The sequence below is a fragment of the Schistocerca americana genome, chromosome 1 (genome assembly GCF_021461395.2).
Source record: "Schistocerca americana isolate TAMUIC-IGC-003095 chromosome 1, iqSchAmer2.1, whole genome shotgun sequence".
Lineage (NCBI taxonomy): Eukaryota > Metazoa > Arthropoda > Insecta > Orthoptera > Acrididae > Schistocerca > Schistocerca americana.
Genome location: NC_060119.1, coordinates 509,170,599 through 509,189,700, shown reverse-complemented (window position 1 = coordinate 509,189,700; position 19,102 = coordinate 509,170,599). Strand labels below are relative to the sequence as shown.

At 40.3% G+C, this 19,102-nt stretch overlaps 1 protein-coding gene across 3 annotated transcripts in view; it reads left to right on the top strand.

The window, feature by feature from the left end:
• LOC124604846 (intraflagellar transport protein 122 homolog) overlaps positions 1 to 19,102 on the top strand; it is a 239,008-nt gene that overhangs the window by 121,368 nt on the left and 98,538 nt on the right. For all 3 annotated transcript variants that reach the window (XR_006978594.1, XM_047136514.1, XM_047136515.1), the window contains exon 15: positions 359 to 525. Coding sequence is in view for 2 of the 3 variants with exons in the window: in XM_047136514.1 (XP_046992470.1) it covers positions 359 to 525 (167 nt within the window). In the remaining variant the exon portion in view is untranslated. The remainder of the gene's footprint in view (positions 1 to 358; positions 526 to 19,102) is intronic.

The following is a 19,102-nucleotide window of genomic DNA, read 5'->3' as shown; positions in this document are numbered from 1 at the left end:
AGAGCTCTAGTTGACAGTTGCCAGACATAAATATTGCACAATATTATTGTACTGTTCTTGGCCTTGTGTCAGTAACAATAATGACAGTGTGAGGGCCACTTAGGTATCAATTCTAGCCTATGTTTGGTTCTGTACAGAAAAAATTGAAAATTGTATTTACAGAGTTGAGTGAACAGTACCTAGGAATATAAAATTTTTCTTGAAGTTTGTGTGGTTATCAATGTGGGTGTAAAAGTTGTTGAGTTGTTCTCTCTTTTTTTCGCTGCTGAAGAAAGACGCTAGTTTTTAAAATAGTTTTAGTGAACTATATGTTTGATTTTTATATATATAATTTTCCTTTTGTCATCTACTTCAACAGGATTACCTAGGTGCTGTTGATAGCGTTGATCGTAAAGCATTGATTCGCAAGAAAGCTGACTGGGCGAGGAATATTAATGAACCTCGAGCAGCAGCGGAGATGTATCTCTCATCTGGTGATACAGAAAGAGCTATTGAAATTATTGGCGAAAATGGCTGGATTGACATGTATGTACATTCGTATTATAGTTTTACAGTACATTAAGCAAACTAGCTGAAGAGTACAAGGAATGTTACTGTGGAAAAGATCTAGTAAATATTACGATCAAGAACATACACGCATGTGGCAAGTACTCATTTACAAGTAAATATTAATAATTTCATATTGTTTTAATTTTGTGTGAGGAACTGTAGCATTAATATGTAGTTGACAGTATAGAAGATGATGAAACATTACCATCTCAAGGCAGCAGAGGAACAGAATGGAAATTATCATGAGTTGAAGGATTAATTTTTTTTCTTTCAAATTATGTTCCAAAAATATTATATATTTTATTAATAGAAAACATCCTATAATGAATGACATTACATGCAGAGATATTAAGATAGCTTATAAAACTCAAAATAATAAATTACAGTTTTTTGAAGATTGGCATTAATAAAATCCTGAGTATACTTGTGCTCTGGACTTTGACTAAATTATCCTGAAACGTGAAGTAATTTTTTAGTTTCTGTGTAGTTATGAAGTCGAAGCACGTATTTCACAGTTGGTTACTGTGAACATAAATCTTGGGAGGAGCTGGTTGGAGCACAGTGGATGTATTTATCTCATTTTGCTGATGAGCACTTTCACTCAATTTATGAACTGTTGTCATTTTGAGTCTCTAATGAAGTAATTCTTCTTACTTTCTGAATTACTAAATTCAGTGTCAAACTCAGAATCACTGTAGCAATCCTTTTACAAAAGCACTGCCTAAGCAACAATACAGGCCAGAGGCTGAAAGCGCGTGTTTTGTTGTCGAGTATCCAAAGCTGCACACAGTAAACACGATATCTAGTGACAGCTACTATATCAGTGGGTAGCTGGATTTTGGTGTGCATGTTGGAGTTCTGGAAGAATGAAGAACAGTGGAAGCCTTCATGTGGGAGAGCCACCCGCAGAAGAGTAACCCAAACTAACGGTAGGTGAATAAAATGTGACAGACAGACTGTGAACAAGGCAACAGACCAGAACAAGGACAAACAACCTAGATGACAATGAGGCACTGCACCAAGCTGTGTCCACAGCAATGTCAAGGCCAAGAGCAGTGGGGAGACAAATCTGAGACAAGACCAGAGAGAGTAACCGTGTGACAAGCAAGGTAGTTATCAAAGAGTATCAAGTGCAAGCACTGCGCTGACCAGCTGTATGCTGGGCAGCTGCCTGTATACCAGCTCTGTGTAACTGTATTGACTGCCATACTAGTGGTGAGACGACGGAGCTCTTGCCGTGGAAGCACAGTGCAGCACGGCCGTGGAGCCTCTATTGGCTATCTAGGTCATCTCCTGTAGGAGGCATTCAACCTATGTGGCACCTAATACCAAATCCCTTGACACAGAAAACAGGCGTGCACGGTTGGAAATGCCCCAGACAATGCCATGGGGAAGGAAAGAAAGTATGGGTAAAGACCCAGACACTTCGACAGCCGGTTGTGGGAAGGGAGAAAGTTCTGCAGTATCCATCATGACGTCGCTGGAGGTGAGGGTACTGAAGAGTTTCCCAATCCCTCTGGATGCAGGAGGTAGTGCTGGTATGCCTGTGGAGAGTCATTGGCAGTTGCCGGTGGTGTCAGTCCTGGTCACTGGAAGGTGGGTGGGAAGGGGTAGCAGTGGGTGTGTTGCATGAAGCCAATACCAGAGCTGTTTGTGATGGTGGCACTCAAGCCCCCTTCTGTGTTTGGACAGATGTAACTTGCTGCCCATGGGTCTCTACTACTGTCACCGGCATCCAAGCCACAGCACTCTTGTAGGAGCGGACAAACACAGCTGCACCAGGAGTGTAATGCGGGGATGATCAGGATGGGGTGAGGGAGTTGGTGTCATAAGAAGGTGGAGCATGGTCCACAGTTGCCGCTCATGGAGCAGCTTGGCAGGGTTACAATTGTCAATCGGCAGGGTGGAATAGGTGCTCAGAAACAGGGTGAGGGCCGAGTTAGTGTCAGAGGATTTGACAGCCCTCTTTATTTGTTGTTTAAAGACCCAAACAAGACATTCTGTTTCACCATTTGAGGAAGGATTGGCCAGGAGACTGAGAATATGTTTTTTTGGCACTGGCCACACAAAACTCTTATAAAGCAGACACTGTGAATTGGGGCCCATTATCAGAGACTAAAGTGTGAGGTAACTCTTTGATGGCCATGCTACAGCCAAAACAGTGAGGCTGGTGTTGATTGAGGTAGTTGTCCAGCCATGGGTCACTTATCAGAGGCTCTGCCTCAGTATGGTGTTGTGGTGTGTGATGGCACTGGACCTTGCGGCCATAATGTATGCTGTTATGCAGCATCAGTGTGTAAGCAGAGAACCTTCTGTTGTTCGAAATCAGGGTCCAGGCCAGAGGAGAGACGTGACAAGGCATTAGTGTTGGAATGTTGCACTGTGGGCTTAAAATGGGATGGTATAATTGTATGCACTCAGGAACAGTGCCCAGCACTGGAGGCACTCAGCCATTCTTTCCAGGATGTTGGATCAGGGTCCAAATAATGTAACCAAGGGCTTGTGATACACAGAAGGTAATGGCAAACACTATCACCAATGCCTCCTTTTTGATCTACAAGTAATAGCATGGTGCAAAGGTGCTTATGCAGTTGGCTGTTTGGAGCCATCCTCATTCCTGTGCACCACAACTGTCCTCATGCCATTGGCAGACATGTCACACCTGCAGTTCATGTGAGTTCCTTGAGCAGGGAAGGGAATCGATGGAGGGGACATTACGATCCGAAGGCCAGATTCCAGTGCCCCAAATACTCCACTCCTGGTTGAAAAAAATCAACACTTCTCCAAAAGACGCAAATCTGTTTCCTGCAGGATTGTTAAGAGGGCGCAGAGGTTATGTAAATGCTCCTGAGGGAAGAGTCCTGTGGCAATGAAATCATCCAGATAATTTGCACAAGCTCATATGTGCTGCATCATTTGTTCCATATACCTGTGGAACATTGCGGTGGCCGAGGCAATGCAAAATAGGAGTTGCTTGCGCTTATATAACCCAAAGAGCATGTTGACATGTTGATAACATTCTGAGATTCCTTATCTAAGGCCAACTGAAAGTAAGCATAGGCATGGTCAGTCTTTGAATAGTATTCCCCACCAGCAAGATTGGTAAGGTGGTCCTCAGTCCAGGAAATAGGATAAGTTTTGACTGGCAATTGACCATTGATGGCACCATTGAAATCCCCACATAATCAAAGAGAACCATTGAGCTTCCTGATTATGATTAGTGGGGTGGCCCAAGCACTAGATTTCACATGCTCGGTAAGTCCATCTGGCAGGAGATGATCGAGCTCCTGCTCCAGAGCAGTTTTTAAGGCCACTGGAATGAGTCTGGCACGGTAAAAACAGGGAGTGCTGTTCAGCTGAATGGTGAAGTGTCCCTGAAAATCTGAAGTGAGCTCTAAATCCAGTTCAAATATACGTGAAAAAGCAGAGAAAAGATCACCCAGCCATAGTAAAGCCCTCAAGGCCAGAAATGTTAGTAACCAATGGGTCATCAACAACAAATAATGTAATGAGCCATGTAACATGTTTGTAGACTGCCCTGATTGAGAAGTGCCCATAAAGGAGAACAGAATTTACCCCGTAGGCCACCAAATGCTGCAAGGCTGGAGACAACACAGTTGAGACTAATTGTGCATATGTTGCCACATTTATCAAAGAGACAGGGGCCACTATGTTCACCTGAAAATGGACATCCTCCTCATAAATGTGGAATGTGAGAATGGGGGGGGGGGGGGGGGGGGAGCAGCTGTGTTCTCAGTCCCAACCAGAATCACAAACTCAGAAATTCCAACATATTCGGAAGAAACAGCCAGATATTTGTGACATTGAGATATACATTTTTTAGTGACATTGAAGATATAAGTTTGACAGCTGTCCTTTTAGGATGACGACGACGATGAAAAATAGGGACATCACTCACGACAGTCTAAGTAAAAAATAAAGGCAGTGTAGATAAAAATGAATGTAAACAGTTTCTTTTTGTTTATTTTATTTCTCCTTGTATTATCAATATATAGACAGTTAATAAATGGTGTAGGTTTAAAGTAGGTGTATGTTAGCTGTTTAGGCGGAAAAGTTTATAGTTTTGCTTAGTCATAATATGATAAAAAATAAATTTTTCTCAAGGAGCCTCTTAAAAGAAAGGGAGAGGTCATCTTATATTCAGGTTTATCTTATAATTAGGTAATTAAACTACAGTAGATCCTAAGGTATCAGCACGAGCACTGCACTGACTGCCTCTGCTCTAGGCGGCTGCCTATAAACCATGTGTGTGGAATGGTATTGACTGCTATACTCACATGGTGGGACAGTGGCGCTCTCGCTGTGCAAGGATAGTGCAGCATGGTGTCCTTCAGCAGCTATCTAAATCCATCACCTCTGCCTGGAATTCAATCTTCACAGCAAAAACGTCACAGCCAGAGTACAAATGTAGGACTGGATGCTCTCTAGTGCCACAGCACTTAACTACCAGTGCTGAATTAGATTTAAGCAAGGTTTTATTTATTTATTTATTTATTTTTTTGAAGGTGTGTTCTGAAGTTACCCGAGTATACTCAAGATTTAAAAGTTATGTAAAAATAATGAAAATGAGATAACTCTGGATTTTATGTTAAAAGTCAAGATAGTTGGATGGGATTAGCTGAGGAACTTATCTTTCCTCCATTTGGAACGTGTTATTATTGTGAATCTCAGAATGTGTTGTTACTTCTTTTTTCAGGTCTACCAATAACATATGAAAAAATATACCCTCTTTGTAGTTAATTAATTCATGTTGTACACGTGTAGCATACTGGAAGACAAATTTGTAAGCAATAATCTCATGTACTGTTAAAACTGTACTCAGTATGACATAAAGATAAATTAAACAATGGTAATATTATTTTTTCAGCTATAAAAAAAATTTACAAAATTATTCTTAGTAGGTCAATACCAATTTTCTGAATAATGACCGAACTCATACTGAATCTTCGACACCTATCATTATATGTTCCTTTCCCCGATATAAAAATCGTTTATGAACAGTGGAAAGTTATTGGAGAACAGTCAAAATATTCTGCCATTAAATTATTTATCACTGTTCTCACAATCATACTTATTATGAGACCTGAAAGCAATACCATAATGTCAAAGTGTGGAGGAAGTAATTTTTAATTTAACTTATCTTAGATTTGTTTAAGTTTCTAAGCAATGTAAGCAAGCATCTTTCAACAAATAAGGGTTCACATTTAAAAAAAGATCTTTCCTACACACAAAATTCCGTGTAAAATTTCTGTACTTGCCTGTGCTATACTGCATCATATTTTCATAATATAAAAGTGCAGAAATGCTCACACCAGTGCACAATACAATTGGAGCCATAAATATGCAATGATTTCCACGAGGGAAAGGTGGCATTGCCTCCACAGTGGACAGTGCTGTCCCAGCTATTGTTAACCACTACTAAAGAATTGAATCAGTATAAAGTGTTTTTTGACTCAATGACTTTTTTATGACACATTTGGTTTCTGCCACAATTGCTGTCTTCAGATGCTGTAAAAGTAAAAATTTTCTATTAAAACCTTTAAGCAAGTAACAGTATTTTTACTAGGTCTCCTTGTGGGCTAAGTAAAGTGCTATTAAAGTAAATGTGGATTATCATAAAAGCAGCTTTGGGCAAACTTGTGTTCATGCATTACCAAACTGGACATAAAATCAAAAATCAGGGAATTATATAGGTACGTTAAGTGTACTTTTCTTTCCTTATGCTTTGCACTAGATGCACATGTCCTCTGTAAGACAATATTCTCTTTTGAAAAACCATAAAATATGGAAAATATAACAATAACATTTCAATCAGTTATTCACAAAAACATAGACTACAGGTTGTTAAATCAAGACGATCATACTTAAGAACAGAGTAAGCTCTTAAATAATAGGAACAAAAGAGCATTCTTTATAAAACATATTTCCAACAGCTGCTGGCGCTGCACTTCTGGTTGCTAGATGTTTACCTCATTGCTCTTAAGCTTCCAAGGGAACTGTCCTATCCGACATGTCAAAACCTTCCCTGAAATTTGTTTTATGCAGAGAGAATACGCCAAAAGAAACACATTGTCAAAATTTTAGCTGCTAAGATACACTGCAGGTATTAAGTGATATTGAAACTGCAAGTATTAAGTAATATTGAAATTGATCAAAGTCATAGGTCACCAGGCCTCTGGAGAAATGTACACCACTGCCATAGCTGTGCAACACGGCAGGCACATATCCTCAGTTGATGGCACATTGGTAAATGGATAACACAGTGCAACGCTGTTGGTATTTGTAAAACGAATTTCAGCTGTTGATAATTTCTCTGACACAATTGTTTACAATTACTATTTGCTTGAATTAGCAACTTGTTTAATATTCATAATAATTAGCAGTTGTCTTTGCTGCATTGCTAAGTTTTAACCATGGAGATGAAACTGAATTAATTTTCCTTGTGGTTTCTTGGTATATGTTTGCTAATCAATCTGTTTTTGTGCAGATTCCAGAGGTTCACACTGATGTGGAATCCAGTTAATGTCTTCAGTCCTACAAAGATGAAATATGAAGAACGTGGTATGCAGTTGGAATCGCCCATTTCTCCCGAAGACATATGTCTGCGTTATTTGTTACTTAATTTCTTGGGCAATCATTTCAATTATTTCAACATTTTGTTAGAAATTATAGAATCATTAGAAGAGATGGGAAATGACTTGAGTGATTCGATAAACTGTGGTTCAAACAATGGGTGTTGTAGTAATTTAACTTCAGACCAAAAATAAATTGCTTTCTATACCCAAAGGAAACATGTACAGTAATGGCTTTCAGGGAGAAAGAAATGGCTGTAAATTTTTTCGTTAAATGAAAGAGGGAGAGAATGCATAAACTTAGGCAGCATGAAAAGCTGGTTTCATACCATAAAATCTGAACATGAATTGTATAAATGGAACAAAATTTTACACAAATTAATAAATACATGCCAAAATGAAACTAACCAAAGGTGGAGACAAAAATTTTCAAAAGATTTATAACTTCTCATGAGAGTCAGTGCTCTGTTACTGAGGGAGATCTACGAGACTGAGCACGCTGAATTGCAAGTGAGATGAACATTTCCAAGCATCTTTGACCTGATTAAAAAGATCCAAGAAATTATATCGAAAATGATGCCACAGAATTATGCACTGTACCTCAAGTATGTGCAGAGGAGATGTCATTAATAGGTAATACTATAGAGAGATTCATAGCTGACATGAAGATGGAGCTTCTTGTTATTACATAAAAACTGCATATAAAGCCAATCAGTCATGTCTCATGCAAACCACTCCTTATCATTTTGAGTGGGGGGAGGGGGGGGGGGGGGAGACAGAGTTGCTTGTACAGTCAATGTCTGCTGTGATGCACTCATACTCAATAATGCTAGTGATTCTTATCAGTGGATTACTGTTTCTGCAGCTTTATCTCTGTCTACAGTAGCAAAAGGACACTTTTCTTACAAAAGTCTTGTAATCAGCATAGCAAAATTTTGAAAAATAGGAGAGAATAATTTTCTTTGTTACGTCCGAAATGTCATATTACCATTTGCAGAAAATAATTCATTGCTTTTGTTGGACTCTTGGCCTGGACATACGACACTTATTTAGGAGGAAAACGAAAAAACTGTTAATATAATTCGGATTCCACCTGTAAATAATAATGAGATTCAGCCTCTCATTTAAAAAAATCCAACAATGTAAAGCATTTTTCTGTAAATTGTTGGATGATATAATCTCTGATTGCTCTTTGTCATTTCAGGTTTATCAGCGGAACACTATTGTTAGCATTCAGGCATTTCTGCATTGTCAGTTTGCATCACCATGTTATACAGATTTGATCAAGTAGGCTTGGTACTCAGCACAATTTAATAAAAATGACCATGGCCATTTCTTACTCCATTCCATTTCTGCTCAAATAAAACTATTAATTTCTGCAAATGCCCAAATGCATTACTTTTTCTTTTGTCATGTGTCCCTGATGTAAGGAAAATGTTTGTTTTCGTCACTTAGTAGGCACTTTTCATTTTTGTGATAACTACAGGGAGTAAGCAAGGAACTGTTTCAGTGTTTGCAAAATATACACTATTCAAAAATTATCATGAGAACTGTGCTACCGGAAATATTATAAAATATTTAATGTCAACAAATCAAAGTCCCAATTGATGGAAGTTATCTGTAATGTAACATCATACTTTGCCTCAATTTTCTTTCCTGTGCTAGTCACTTGTATAACAATTACATCTGCAACAGTTTTGTACGTTACTGGCAGTACAGTTAGCCTTCTGCCACCGAGCCTAGTGTCAGCAGTGTGCAAGTAGCAGCATTATGGATTTACTAGGCAGTCTTGTATTTTAATAACCGTTTAAATTTTGTGTCAAATTGTTTGTCCTCTCTGTAGACGCTCTTTGCACAACAGTATTTAGCATGGATAGGGACTGCGACTACTGTGTTCGGATGCAAGCTGAGTTGGCATCCCTTCGCTCCCAGCTTCGGGCAGTGTTGGCTTCGGTCACACAGCTTGAGGCTGTTGCCAATGGGCATCACTGTGGGGGTCCGGACGGGGGTTTGTCAGGGATGGCCAGCTCGTTCCACACATCCCCCGATCGGACTACGGCTGTGGCTGCCCGGGATACTGCCCACATTGAGGCTGACCCCTGACCCGTGGTAGAGTGGGAGGTCGTCTCAAGGTGTGGCAGGGGGCGAAAGACATTCCGGAGGGCTGAACGGAAGGCCTCTCCATTTTGTCTGATGAACCGGTTTCGGCTGATACTGATCTTCAGCCGGTCATGACTGCTTGTCCTGTTCCAGAGGTTGCCCCTCAGTCTGAAAGGTCCAGGCGGTCGCAGAGGGTGGGCTTACTGGTAGTTGGGAGCTCCAACATCAGCCGCATAATGGGGCCCCTTAGGGATATGGCTGCAAGGGAGGGGAAGAAAACCAATCTGCGCTCTGTGTGCATACGGGGGAGTCATTCCAGATGTGGAAAGGGTCCTTCCGGATGCCATGAAGGGTACAGGGTGCACCCATCTGCAGGTGGTCGCTCATGTTGGCACCAATGATGTGTGTCGCTATGGATTGGAGGAAATGCTCTCTGGCTTCCAGCGGCTATCTGATTTGATGAAGACTGCCAGTCTCGCTAGTGGGATGAAAGCAGAGCTCACCATCTGCAGCATCATCAACAGGACTGACTGCGGACCTTTGGTACAGAGCCGAGGGTCTAATCAGAGGCTAAGATGGATCTGCAACCATATGGGCTGCAGATTCCTCGACTTGCGCCATAGGGTGGTGGGGTTTCAGGTTCCACTGGATAGGTCAGGAGTCCACAACACACAGCAGGCGGCTACACGGGTACCAGGGGTTTTGTGGCGGTTTTTTAGGTTAGATGGCCTTGACCAAGTACAGAAAGGGCAACAGCCTCAAAGGGTGCAGGGCAAAGTCAGGACATGTGGGGACCAAGCAGCAATCGGTATTGTAATTGTAAACTGTCAAAGCTGCTTTGGTAAAGTACCGGAACTTCAAGTGCTGATAAAAAGCACCGAAGCTGAAATCGTTATAGGTACGGAAAGCTGGCTGAAGCCAGAGATAAATTCTGCCGAATTTTTTACAAAGGCACAGACGGTGTTTAGAAAGGATAGGTTGCATGCAACCGGTGGTGGCGTGTTTGTCACTGTTAGTAGTAGTTTATCCTGTAGTGAAATAGAAGGGGATAGTTCCTGTGAATTATTATAGGTGGAGATTATACTCAACAACCGGGCGAGGTTAATAATTGGCTCCTTTTACCGACCTCCCGACTCAGCAGCATTAGTGGCAGAACAACTGAGAGAAAATCTGGAATACATTTCACATAAATTTCCTCAGCATGCTATACTCTTGGGTGGAAATTTCAATTTACCAGATATAGACTGGGACACTCAGATGTTTAGGATGGGTGGTAGGGACAGAGCATCGAGTGACATTATACTGAGTGCACTATCTGAAAATTACTTTGAGCAATTAAACAGAGAACTGACTCATGGAGATAACATCTTGGACCTACTGATAACAAACAGACCCGAACTTTTCGACTCTGTAAGTGCAACAAAACGACTATTCATGTTGGTGTGTAGAATATATGAGTCTGGCGATGTACCATCTGACTTTCGGAAAAGCATCATCCACACAATTCCAAAGACGGCAAGAGCTGACAAGTGTGAGAATTATCGCACAATCAGCTTAACAGCTCATGCATCGAAGCTGCTTACAAGAATAATATACAGAAGAATGGAAAAGAAAATTGAGAATGCGCTAGGTGACGATCAGTTTGGCTTTAGGAAAAGTAAAGGGACGAGAGAGGCAATTCTGACGTTACGGCTAATAATGGAAGCAAGGCTAAAGAAAAATAAAGACACTTTCATAGGATTTGTCGACCTGGAAAAAGCGTTCGACAGTATAAAATGGTGCAAGCTGTTCGAGATTCTGAAAAAAGTAGGGGTAAGCTATAGGGAGAGACAGGTCATATACAATATGTACAACAACCAAGAGGGAATAATAAGAGTGGACGATCAAGAACGAAGTGCTCGTATTAAGAAGGGTGTAAGACAAGGCTGTAGCCTTTTGCCCCTACCCTTCAATCTGTACATCGAGGAAGCAATGATGGAAATAAAAGAAAGGTTCAGGAGTGGAATTAAAATACAAGGTGAAAGAATATCAATGATACGATTTGCTGATGACGTTGCTATCCTGAGTGAAAGTGAAGAAGAATTAAATGATCTGCTGAACGGAATGAACAGTCTAATGAGTACACAGTATGGTTTGAGAGTAAATCGGAGAAAGACGAAGGTAATGAGAAGTAGTAGAAATGAGAACAGCGAGAAACTTAACATCAGGATTGACGGTCACGAAGTCAATGAAGTTAAGGAATTCTGCTACCTAGGCAGCAAAATAACCAATGACGGACGGAGCAAGGAGGACATCAAAAGCAGACTCGCTATTGCAAAAAAGGCATTTCTGGCCAAGAGAAGTCTACTAATATCAAATACCGGCCTTAATTTGAGGAAGAAATTTCTGAGGATGTATGTCTGGAGTACAGCATTGTATGGTAGTGAAACATGGACTGTGGGAAAACCGGAACAGAAGAGAATCGAAGCATTTGAGATGTGGTGCTATAGACGAATGTTGAAAATTAGGCGGACTGATAAGGTAAGGAATGAGGAGGTTCTACGCAGAATCGAAGAGGAAAGGAATATGTGGAAAACTCTGATAAGGAGAAGGGACAGGATGATAGGACATCTGCTAAGACATGAGGGAATGACTTCCATGGTACTAGAGGGAGTTGTAGAGGGCAAAAACTGTAGAGGAAGACAGAGATTGGAATATGTCAAGCAAATAATTGAGGACGTAGGTTGCAAGTGCTACTCTGAGATGAAGAGGCTAGCATAGGAAAGGAATTCATGGCGGGCCGCATCAAACCAGTCAGTAGACTGATAAAAAAAAAAAAAAGTGCAGAACAGGGAATCAGTGATCACAAGGCCGTTGCAGCATCCCTGAATATGGAAGTAAATAGGAATATACAAAAGGGAGGAAGGTTTATCTGTTTAGCAAGAGTAATAGGAGGCAGATTTCAGACTACCTAACTGGTCAAAACAAAAATTTCTGTTCCGACACTTAATGTTGAGTGTTTATGGGAAAAGTTTAAGGCAATCATAAAATTCATTATAGACAGGTATGTGCCGAGTAAAACTGTGAGGGACGGGAAAAACCCACCGTGGTTCAACAACAAAGTTAAGAAACTACTGCCAAAGCAAAGAGAGCTTCACTGCAAATTTAAACGCAGCCAAAACCTCTCAGACAAACAGAAGCTAAACTATGTCAGAGTTAGCGTAAGGAGGGCTATGCATGAAGCGTTCAGTGAATTCGAAAGTAAAATTCTATGTACCGACTTGACAGAAAATCCTAGGAAGTTCTGGTCTTACGTTAAATCAGTAAGTGGATCAAAACAGTATATCCAGACACTCTGGGATGATAATGGCATTGAAACAGAGGATGACATGTGGAAAGCTGAAATACTAAACACCTTTTTCCAAAGCTGTTTCACAGAGGAAGACCGCACTGCATTTCCGTCTCTAAATCCTCACATGAACGAAAAATGGCTGACATCAAAATAAGTGTCCAAGGAATAGAAAAGCAACTGAAATCACTCAACAGAGGAAAGTCCACTGGACCTGATGGGATACCAATTAGATTCTACACAGAGTATGCGAAAGAACTTGCCCCTCTTCTAACAGCCGTGTACCGCATGTCTCTAGAGGAACGGAAGGTTCCAAATGATTGGAAACGAGCACAGGTAGTTTCAGTTTTCAAGAAGGGTCGTCGAGCAGATGCGCAAAACTATAGGCCTATATCACTGACATCAATCTGTTGTAGAATTTTAGAACATGTTTTTTGCTCGCGTATCATGTCATTTCTGGAAACCCAGAATCTACTCTGTAGTAATCAACATGGAATCTGGAAACAGCGATCGTGTGAGACCCAACTCGCTTTATTTGTTCATGAGACCCAGAAAATATTAGATACAGGCTCCCAGGTAGATGCCATTTTTCTTGACTTCCGGAAGGCATTTGATACAGTTCCGCACTGTCGCCTGACAAACAAAGTAAGAGCCTACGGAATATCAGACCAGCTGTGTGGTTGGATTGAAGAGTTTTTAGCAAACAGAACACAGCATGTTGTTCTCAATGGAGAGGCATCTACAGATGTTAAAGCAGGGCTTAACAACTGGCCGGTTTTGAGCGCGAGTACTCGCGTCTGCTCAGGCACGTGCTCGCGAGCAGGTTCAAGGTCGCGGAGTAGGGAAGGAGGGGAAATGCACTCGCATATTTGAATAGGGCCGCAGCATGCCTATTGAATTCGCGCCGACTGTGTGTAACGTTTAAAGTACTACCATCAGCTCTAACAGTCACTTCGCTGGTTAAGAATCATGTCAAGTTGCCGTTGTGTAACCCCAACCATGCTTTCACAGTTCAATCCCCATTGGGAGGAATTGTATCCGTGTACAGAAAAAGATGGTGTTGCAAAATGTTTAGTATGTCACAAAACGCTGAATTCTTTTAGGAAATTTAATTTGCAGCAACATTATATGTCGTACCACGCGAAAGACTACGGAAGTGGAAAATGTGATGGACCAGATCGTGCACAGGAAGTTATTAAACTTAAAAAAAGCTATCCGAAGAAGATCTGGACGACGAAGAAAAATCAATTGAGGCAGCTCTCAGAGTGAGTTACAAAATTGCTTTGCTTTTAGCAAAATCCCTGCGCCCCTTCACTATGGCGATTTAATAGAAGTATGTTTGGTAGTTGCAGCGGAACATTTGAGTGCATCTCAAGTTGAACAGTTTCGGATTGTGCCATTATCTAACATGGCCATTATGCGTCACATACAGGACATGGCAGACGACGTCCAGAGCCAGCTTGCAAATATCTGTAAAGATTTTATGGCGTATTGTCTAGCTCTGGACGAAAGTGTTGATATCACTGGAACAGTGCAGCTTGCCATATTTATTAGAGGTGTTAATAGAGATCTTCAGGTGAGGGAGGAGCTCCTCGATGTAGCAGCCATGAAGAACACTACAACCGGAGGTGATATTTTAAGTAGTGTTGAAGAAAGTGTTGGAAATATAGGATTGTCGTGGAATTCTTTAGTTTCAGTGTCTACAGATTGTGCACCAGCGATGACCGGGAAAAAGTCAGGTTTCGTTACGCTGTTGAAGGAGAAAATGCAAAAACTGACCGTGCCGAATGAAATAAGGGGCGTTCACTTTGTGATCCACCAGGAAAACTTATGTGCAAAGAGTATCACTCTAAAAAATGTGATGAGTGTTGTTGTTCGTACAACCAACTATATACGGAAGCATGGGCTACAACACAGGCAATTTAAAAGCTTTCTTGAGCATGAAAGCCAGTATGGTAGCCTGCCTTATTACAGCGAGGTCCGCTGGCTTAGTTGTGGCGAATTATTAAATCGATTTTTTTGCCTATTAGATGGGATAAATATGTTCATGGAAATAAATAACATGTGTGTTCCTGAATTGAAAGAGCCTTCATGGAAATGTGATCTCGCGTTCTTAGCAGATTTAACTAGCCATCTGAATGCTTTGAACATTTCACTACAAGGTAAAGATCTGCTAATTACTCATTTCATAGATCTAACACGAGCTTTTAAAATGTAATTGACGCTTTGGGTGAGTCAACTGGAAACAGGAAATCTAGCTCATTTTCCTAAATTATCATCCGTGCAAGGTGTTCACAAAGACTGTGAACGTTATTCACATAGTTTAGTTGCCCTTAAGGAAGAATTTGATCAGCGCTTTCAAGATCTGACAGCACTAGACAGTGATTTTGATCTGTTCTCCTCTCCATATTCAGCGAATATTGAAGAGATTCGTCCTGAGCTGCAACTAGAAATTATTGACCTCCAGTGTGACAGAGAATACAGAGACAAATTTCAGAACAAGAAAAACATTTTGGAATTCTACAGACACTTCCTTCAGGATAGATTTCCTCGTTTGCACAAATTGGCAGCTACAATAATATCAATGTTCGGTTCCACGTATGTTTGTGAACAACTATTCTCTGCAATGAAATGTAACAAGATGTGCCTGAGAAATGCATTGTCTGATCAAAATTTAAACTGCACGCTGCGCCTACAATGCACAAGAACACTTACTCCGAACGTAGACGCAATTGTAAAGAGCAAAAAGTACAAGATAACTGAGAATCCCACACTTCAGTGACATCTTTTATTGTATAACAGTTCACAAATTAATACGAATGTAGAGGCATACACTAAGCTAATAAAATTATGTGGCACGTGTACATTCTCCTTTATTTGTTTCATTTGTCGCAGTAATAATTCGTGAGTGATATCCCTGCAGGTGGCCGCAGATTTACATTGACTGGCGGCAGCTGTTGTGTGCCCCACGTGACTCTCCCCACTCTCCGCTCTGGTCCGGTAGTGGGGGGTAGCGTGCTCGCGCTGCTCCGTGCTCGCGCCTTGCTGCTCACAGCTTGCTCCGCGAGCACGTATGTTGTGAAGCCCTGCGTCAAAGTAACCTCTGGCGTGCCACAGGGGAGTGTTATGGGACTATTGCTTTTCACAATATATATAAATGACCTAGTAGATAGTGTTGGAAGTTCCATGCGGCTTTTCGCGGATGATGCTGTAGTATACAGAAAAGTTGCAGCATTAGAAAATTGCAGCGAAATGCAGGAAGATCTTCAGCGGATAGGCACTTGGTCTAGGGAGTGGCAACTGACCCTTAACATAGACAAATGTAATGTATTGCGAATACATAGAAAGAAGGATCCTTTATTGTTTGATTATATGATAGCGGAACAAGCACTGGTAGCAGTTACTTCTGTAAAATATCTGGGAGTATGCATATGGAACGATTTGAAGTGGAATGATCATATAAAATTAATTGTTGGTAAGGCAGGTGCCAGGTTGAGATTCATTGGGAGAGTCCTTAGAAAATGTAGTCCATCAACAAAGGAGGTGGCTTACAATACACTCGTTTGACTTATACTTGAGTATTGCTCATTGGTGTGGGATCCGTACCAGTTCGGGTTGGCAGAGGGGATAGAGAAGATCCAAAGAAGAGCGGCACATTTCGTCACAGGGTTATTTGGTAAGCGTGATAGCATTACGGAGATGTTTAGCAAACTCAAGTGGCAGACTCTGGAAGAGATGCGCTTTGCATCGCGGTGTAACTTGCTGTCCAGGTTTCAAGAGGGTGCATTTCTGGATGAGGTATCGAATATATTGCTTCCCCCTACTTATAACTCCCGAGGAGATCACGAATGTAAAATTAGAGAGATTTGAGCGTGCACAGAGGCTTTCCGGCAGTCGTTCTTCCTGCGAACCATACGTGACTGGAACAGGAAAGGGAGGTAATGATAGTGGCACATAAAGTGCCCTTCGCCACACACCGTGGGTGGCTTGCGGAGTATAAATGTACATGTACATGTAGATGTAGTTTAGCTACCAATATGAACTGCAAGTTATTCAAAAAAATTAATGATCTGAGAGATTTTTGGTATGGTTTTAGTGCTTAAAATTCACCTATGTGAATATGGGGCACTACATCCTCTTCTCATGCCTACATCTACTTATTTGCTGATTTGCACACCAGGAAGGAAGGGCTGTCAAACCAGTTTTGTAAATGATTCTTGATGTGATGAAAATGAGTAACTGTAATGTATTTTTTAAAATGCTAGCAGTGTACCTTCGCAGCTAAAATTTGACAGTGAATTTCTTTTGGTGTATTCTTCCTGCGTGAAAAATTTCAGGGTAGGTTTGAACACGTTTGATAGGACCTTTCCCATGTTAGAAGAGAAGATAGGGACTGGATGACAAGGGCATCATTCTGCTGCAGCTCACTAGCACTCTTCTTCCATTTGCAAAGTGGGTTTACATTTTCTGTGCAGATGCTATCAGGGACAGCATGGCCTGGATGGCACAGTGCAGCACTCGCTCATAGGAAGACCATACCATCAGTTGGAACATGCATTTAGGAGACGCCAACTCTCTCAAATGAATAGATTATTATAAATTTTAAAAAATATATCTGCTGCAAACTCATTCTGCTCTTTGAGAAGTTTGTCTGATTTCTTCCATTTTGTAATATAAATCTTCGGTTCCTCTAAAGTGTCTAACCATTCACTTTCTTCTACAGTATGTAAAATTTGTAGTTGATCATCAATGTTAGCAGCATTGTGTCCTTCTTTTGTATATATAAGAGTAGTGCCATCTTATTGCTGGCATAGGTGTGCTCTTGTGCTCTTTAAATCTTACGTCAAAGGCATGCTTGCCTGGCCGACATAGCTTTTTTTGCAATAACAGTATGATATTTCATAGACATCAGATTTCCGATATTAATTATCCTTATGTTGTAAGTTATGACACATTTGTGTTTTTATATTATCTAATGTCCTGATTACAATCTTAATGCCATTTCTCAGGAATATGTGCTGAGTTTTATGTGATGTTTTGCCTGTCCATTTCATAGCAGTGTACTTGACATTATCAGAGGCCATTTGTATATGTAGTTTATTTTCTTTTCTTTATATTCTTTTTAATTTTGTTATTTGTGGTGTTTACTATTTCTGGGTCATTCATTTGGAAAGCTGACCTGTCTTAATATGCCAAGTTCTTTCTTCACTTCTACTGGACATAATGGAAGCCATTTCTCTGTGTATCGTAGAGTAAAAATATGCTTGTTTCAGATGTAGCAGATGATTGGACTAGGCATTGATAATCACTTCCATACATGCTGGTTTCCTAGATATTCAGAATTCATGTCTGCCATTTGTGTTATAAATCGTCAAATCTAGAAAATTTGTCTTTCCATCTACTTCATGTTCTGTCATGTATTTGTTATTTGAATGCATACTGGTCAGTTCTTTGCTGTTTGTTGCCTCTGTAAAGAATAACAGAGTCATTGAGGTATCTTTTTTAGCACATTGTATTGGTAACAGTGTCTTAATTTGCCTGAATTTTATTTTTACTAACATAGAGATTTTTTCTTGGTGATTCCAAACATGTTACCAACATAGTATACTACAAAAAGATACATTAATGACTCATTTATTCTTTTCAGAGGTAACAAAATGAAACTTGGCTGAAAAAATTGACCAGTATGTATTCCATGATCAGATTCATGAGAGAACATGAAGTAGATGGAAAGATAACTTTATTGGATTTAACAGTTTATAACAAAAACAGACATGCATTTCAAACATTTAGGTAACCAACATGTATGAACATGGTTATCATTGCCCATTCCTATCATCTGCTACATCAGAAACAAGTGTACTTTTACTCTGTGTCCACAAAAACAATAAAGCTTCCATTATGCCCAGCAGAAGTGAAGAAAGCACTTGAAATATTAAGAGATGGCACCCTTGCAAATGAATGATCCAGAAATAGTAAACACCACAATAACAAAATAAAGAGGAATATATAGAAAATAAATAAACTGCATGTATTAACAGAATATGATAAAGTAAAGTACACCACTGTGAAAGTCAGGGTGAAACATCAGATTAAATTGAGAGCCATTATATTGGTAACATTAACAAGCAACTATAAATTTTACATTAAGTTGATAAACACACTGTTAGACATTTTAGAAGAACTGGAGATTTATACTACTAAAGGAAGGAACCAGACAAACTCTCCAGTGAACAGAATGAATTTCAACAGATGTGTGTTTTAATACTTTCGACAATCTGTTCTCATGGTTCTCAATCTTTTTTAGTTTGTGGCTCTCCTGACCAGTTGCATTGTTTCTGTTGCTCCCCTATGTGATACCTTGTTAAAACTGAAGTAATTAATAAGAAAAAAAGTTATGAATAAAATACTACTCACTTCAGTGTGACACTTTAGCTAGCTTTTTGTTACCCAACTTGTCAATCTTCACACCACATGAACTACAGCTTCACTCATTTCCTTCTCTGCACAGATTCTTGGTCGATACTTGGTT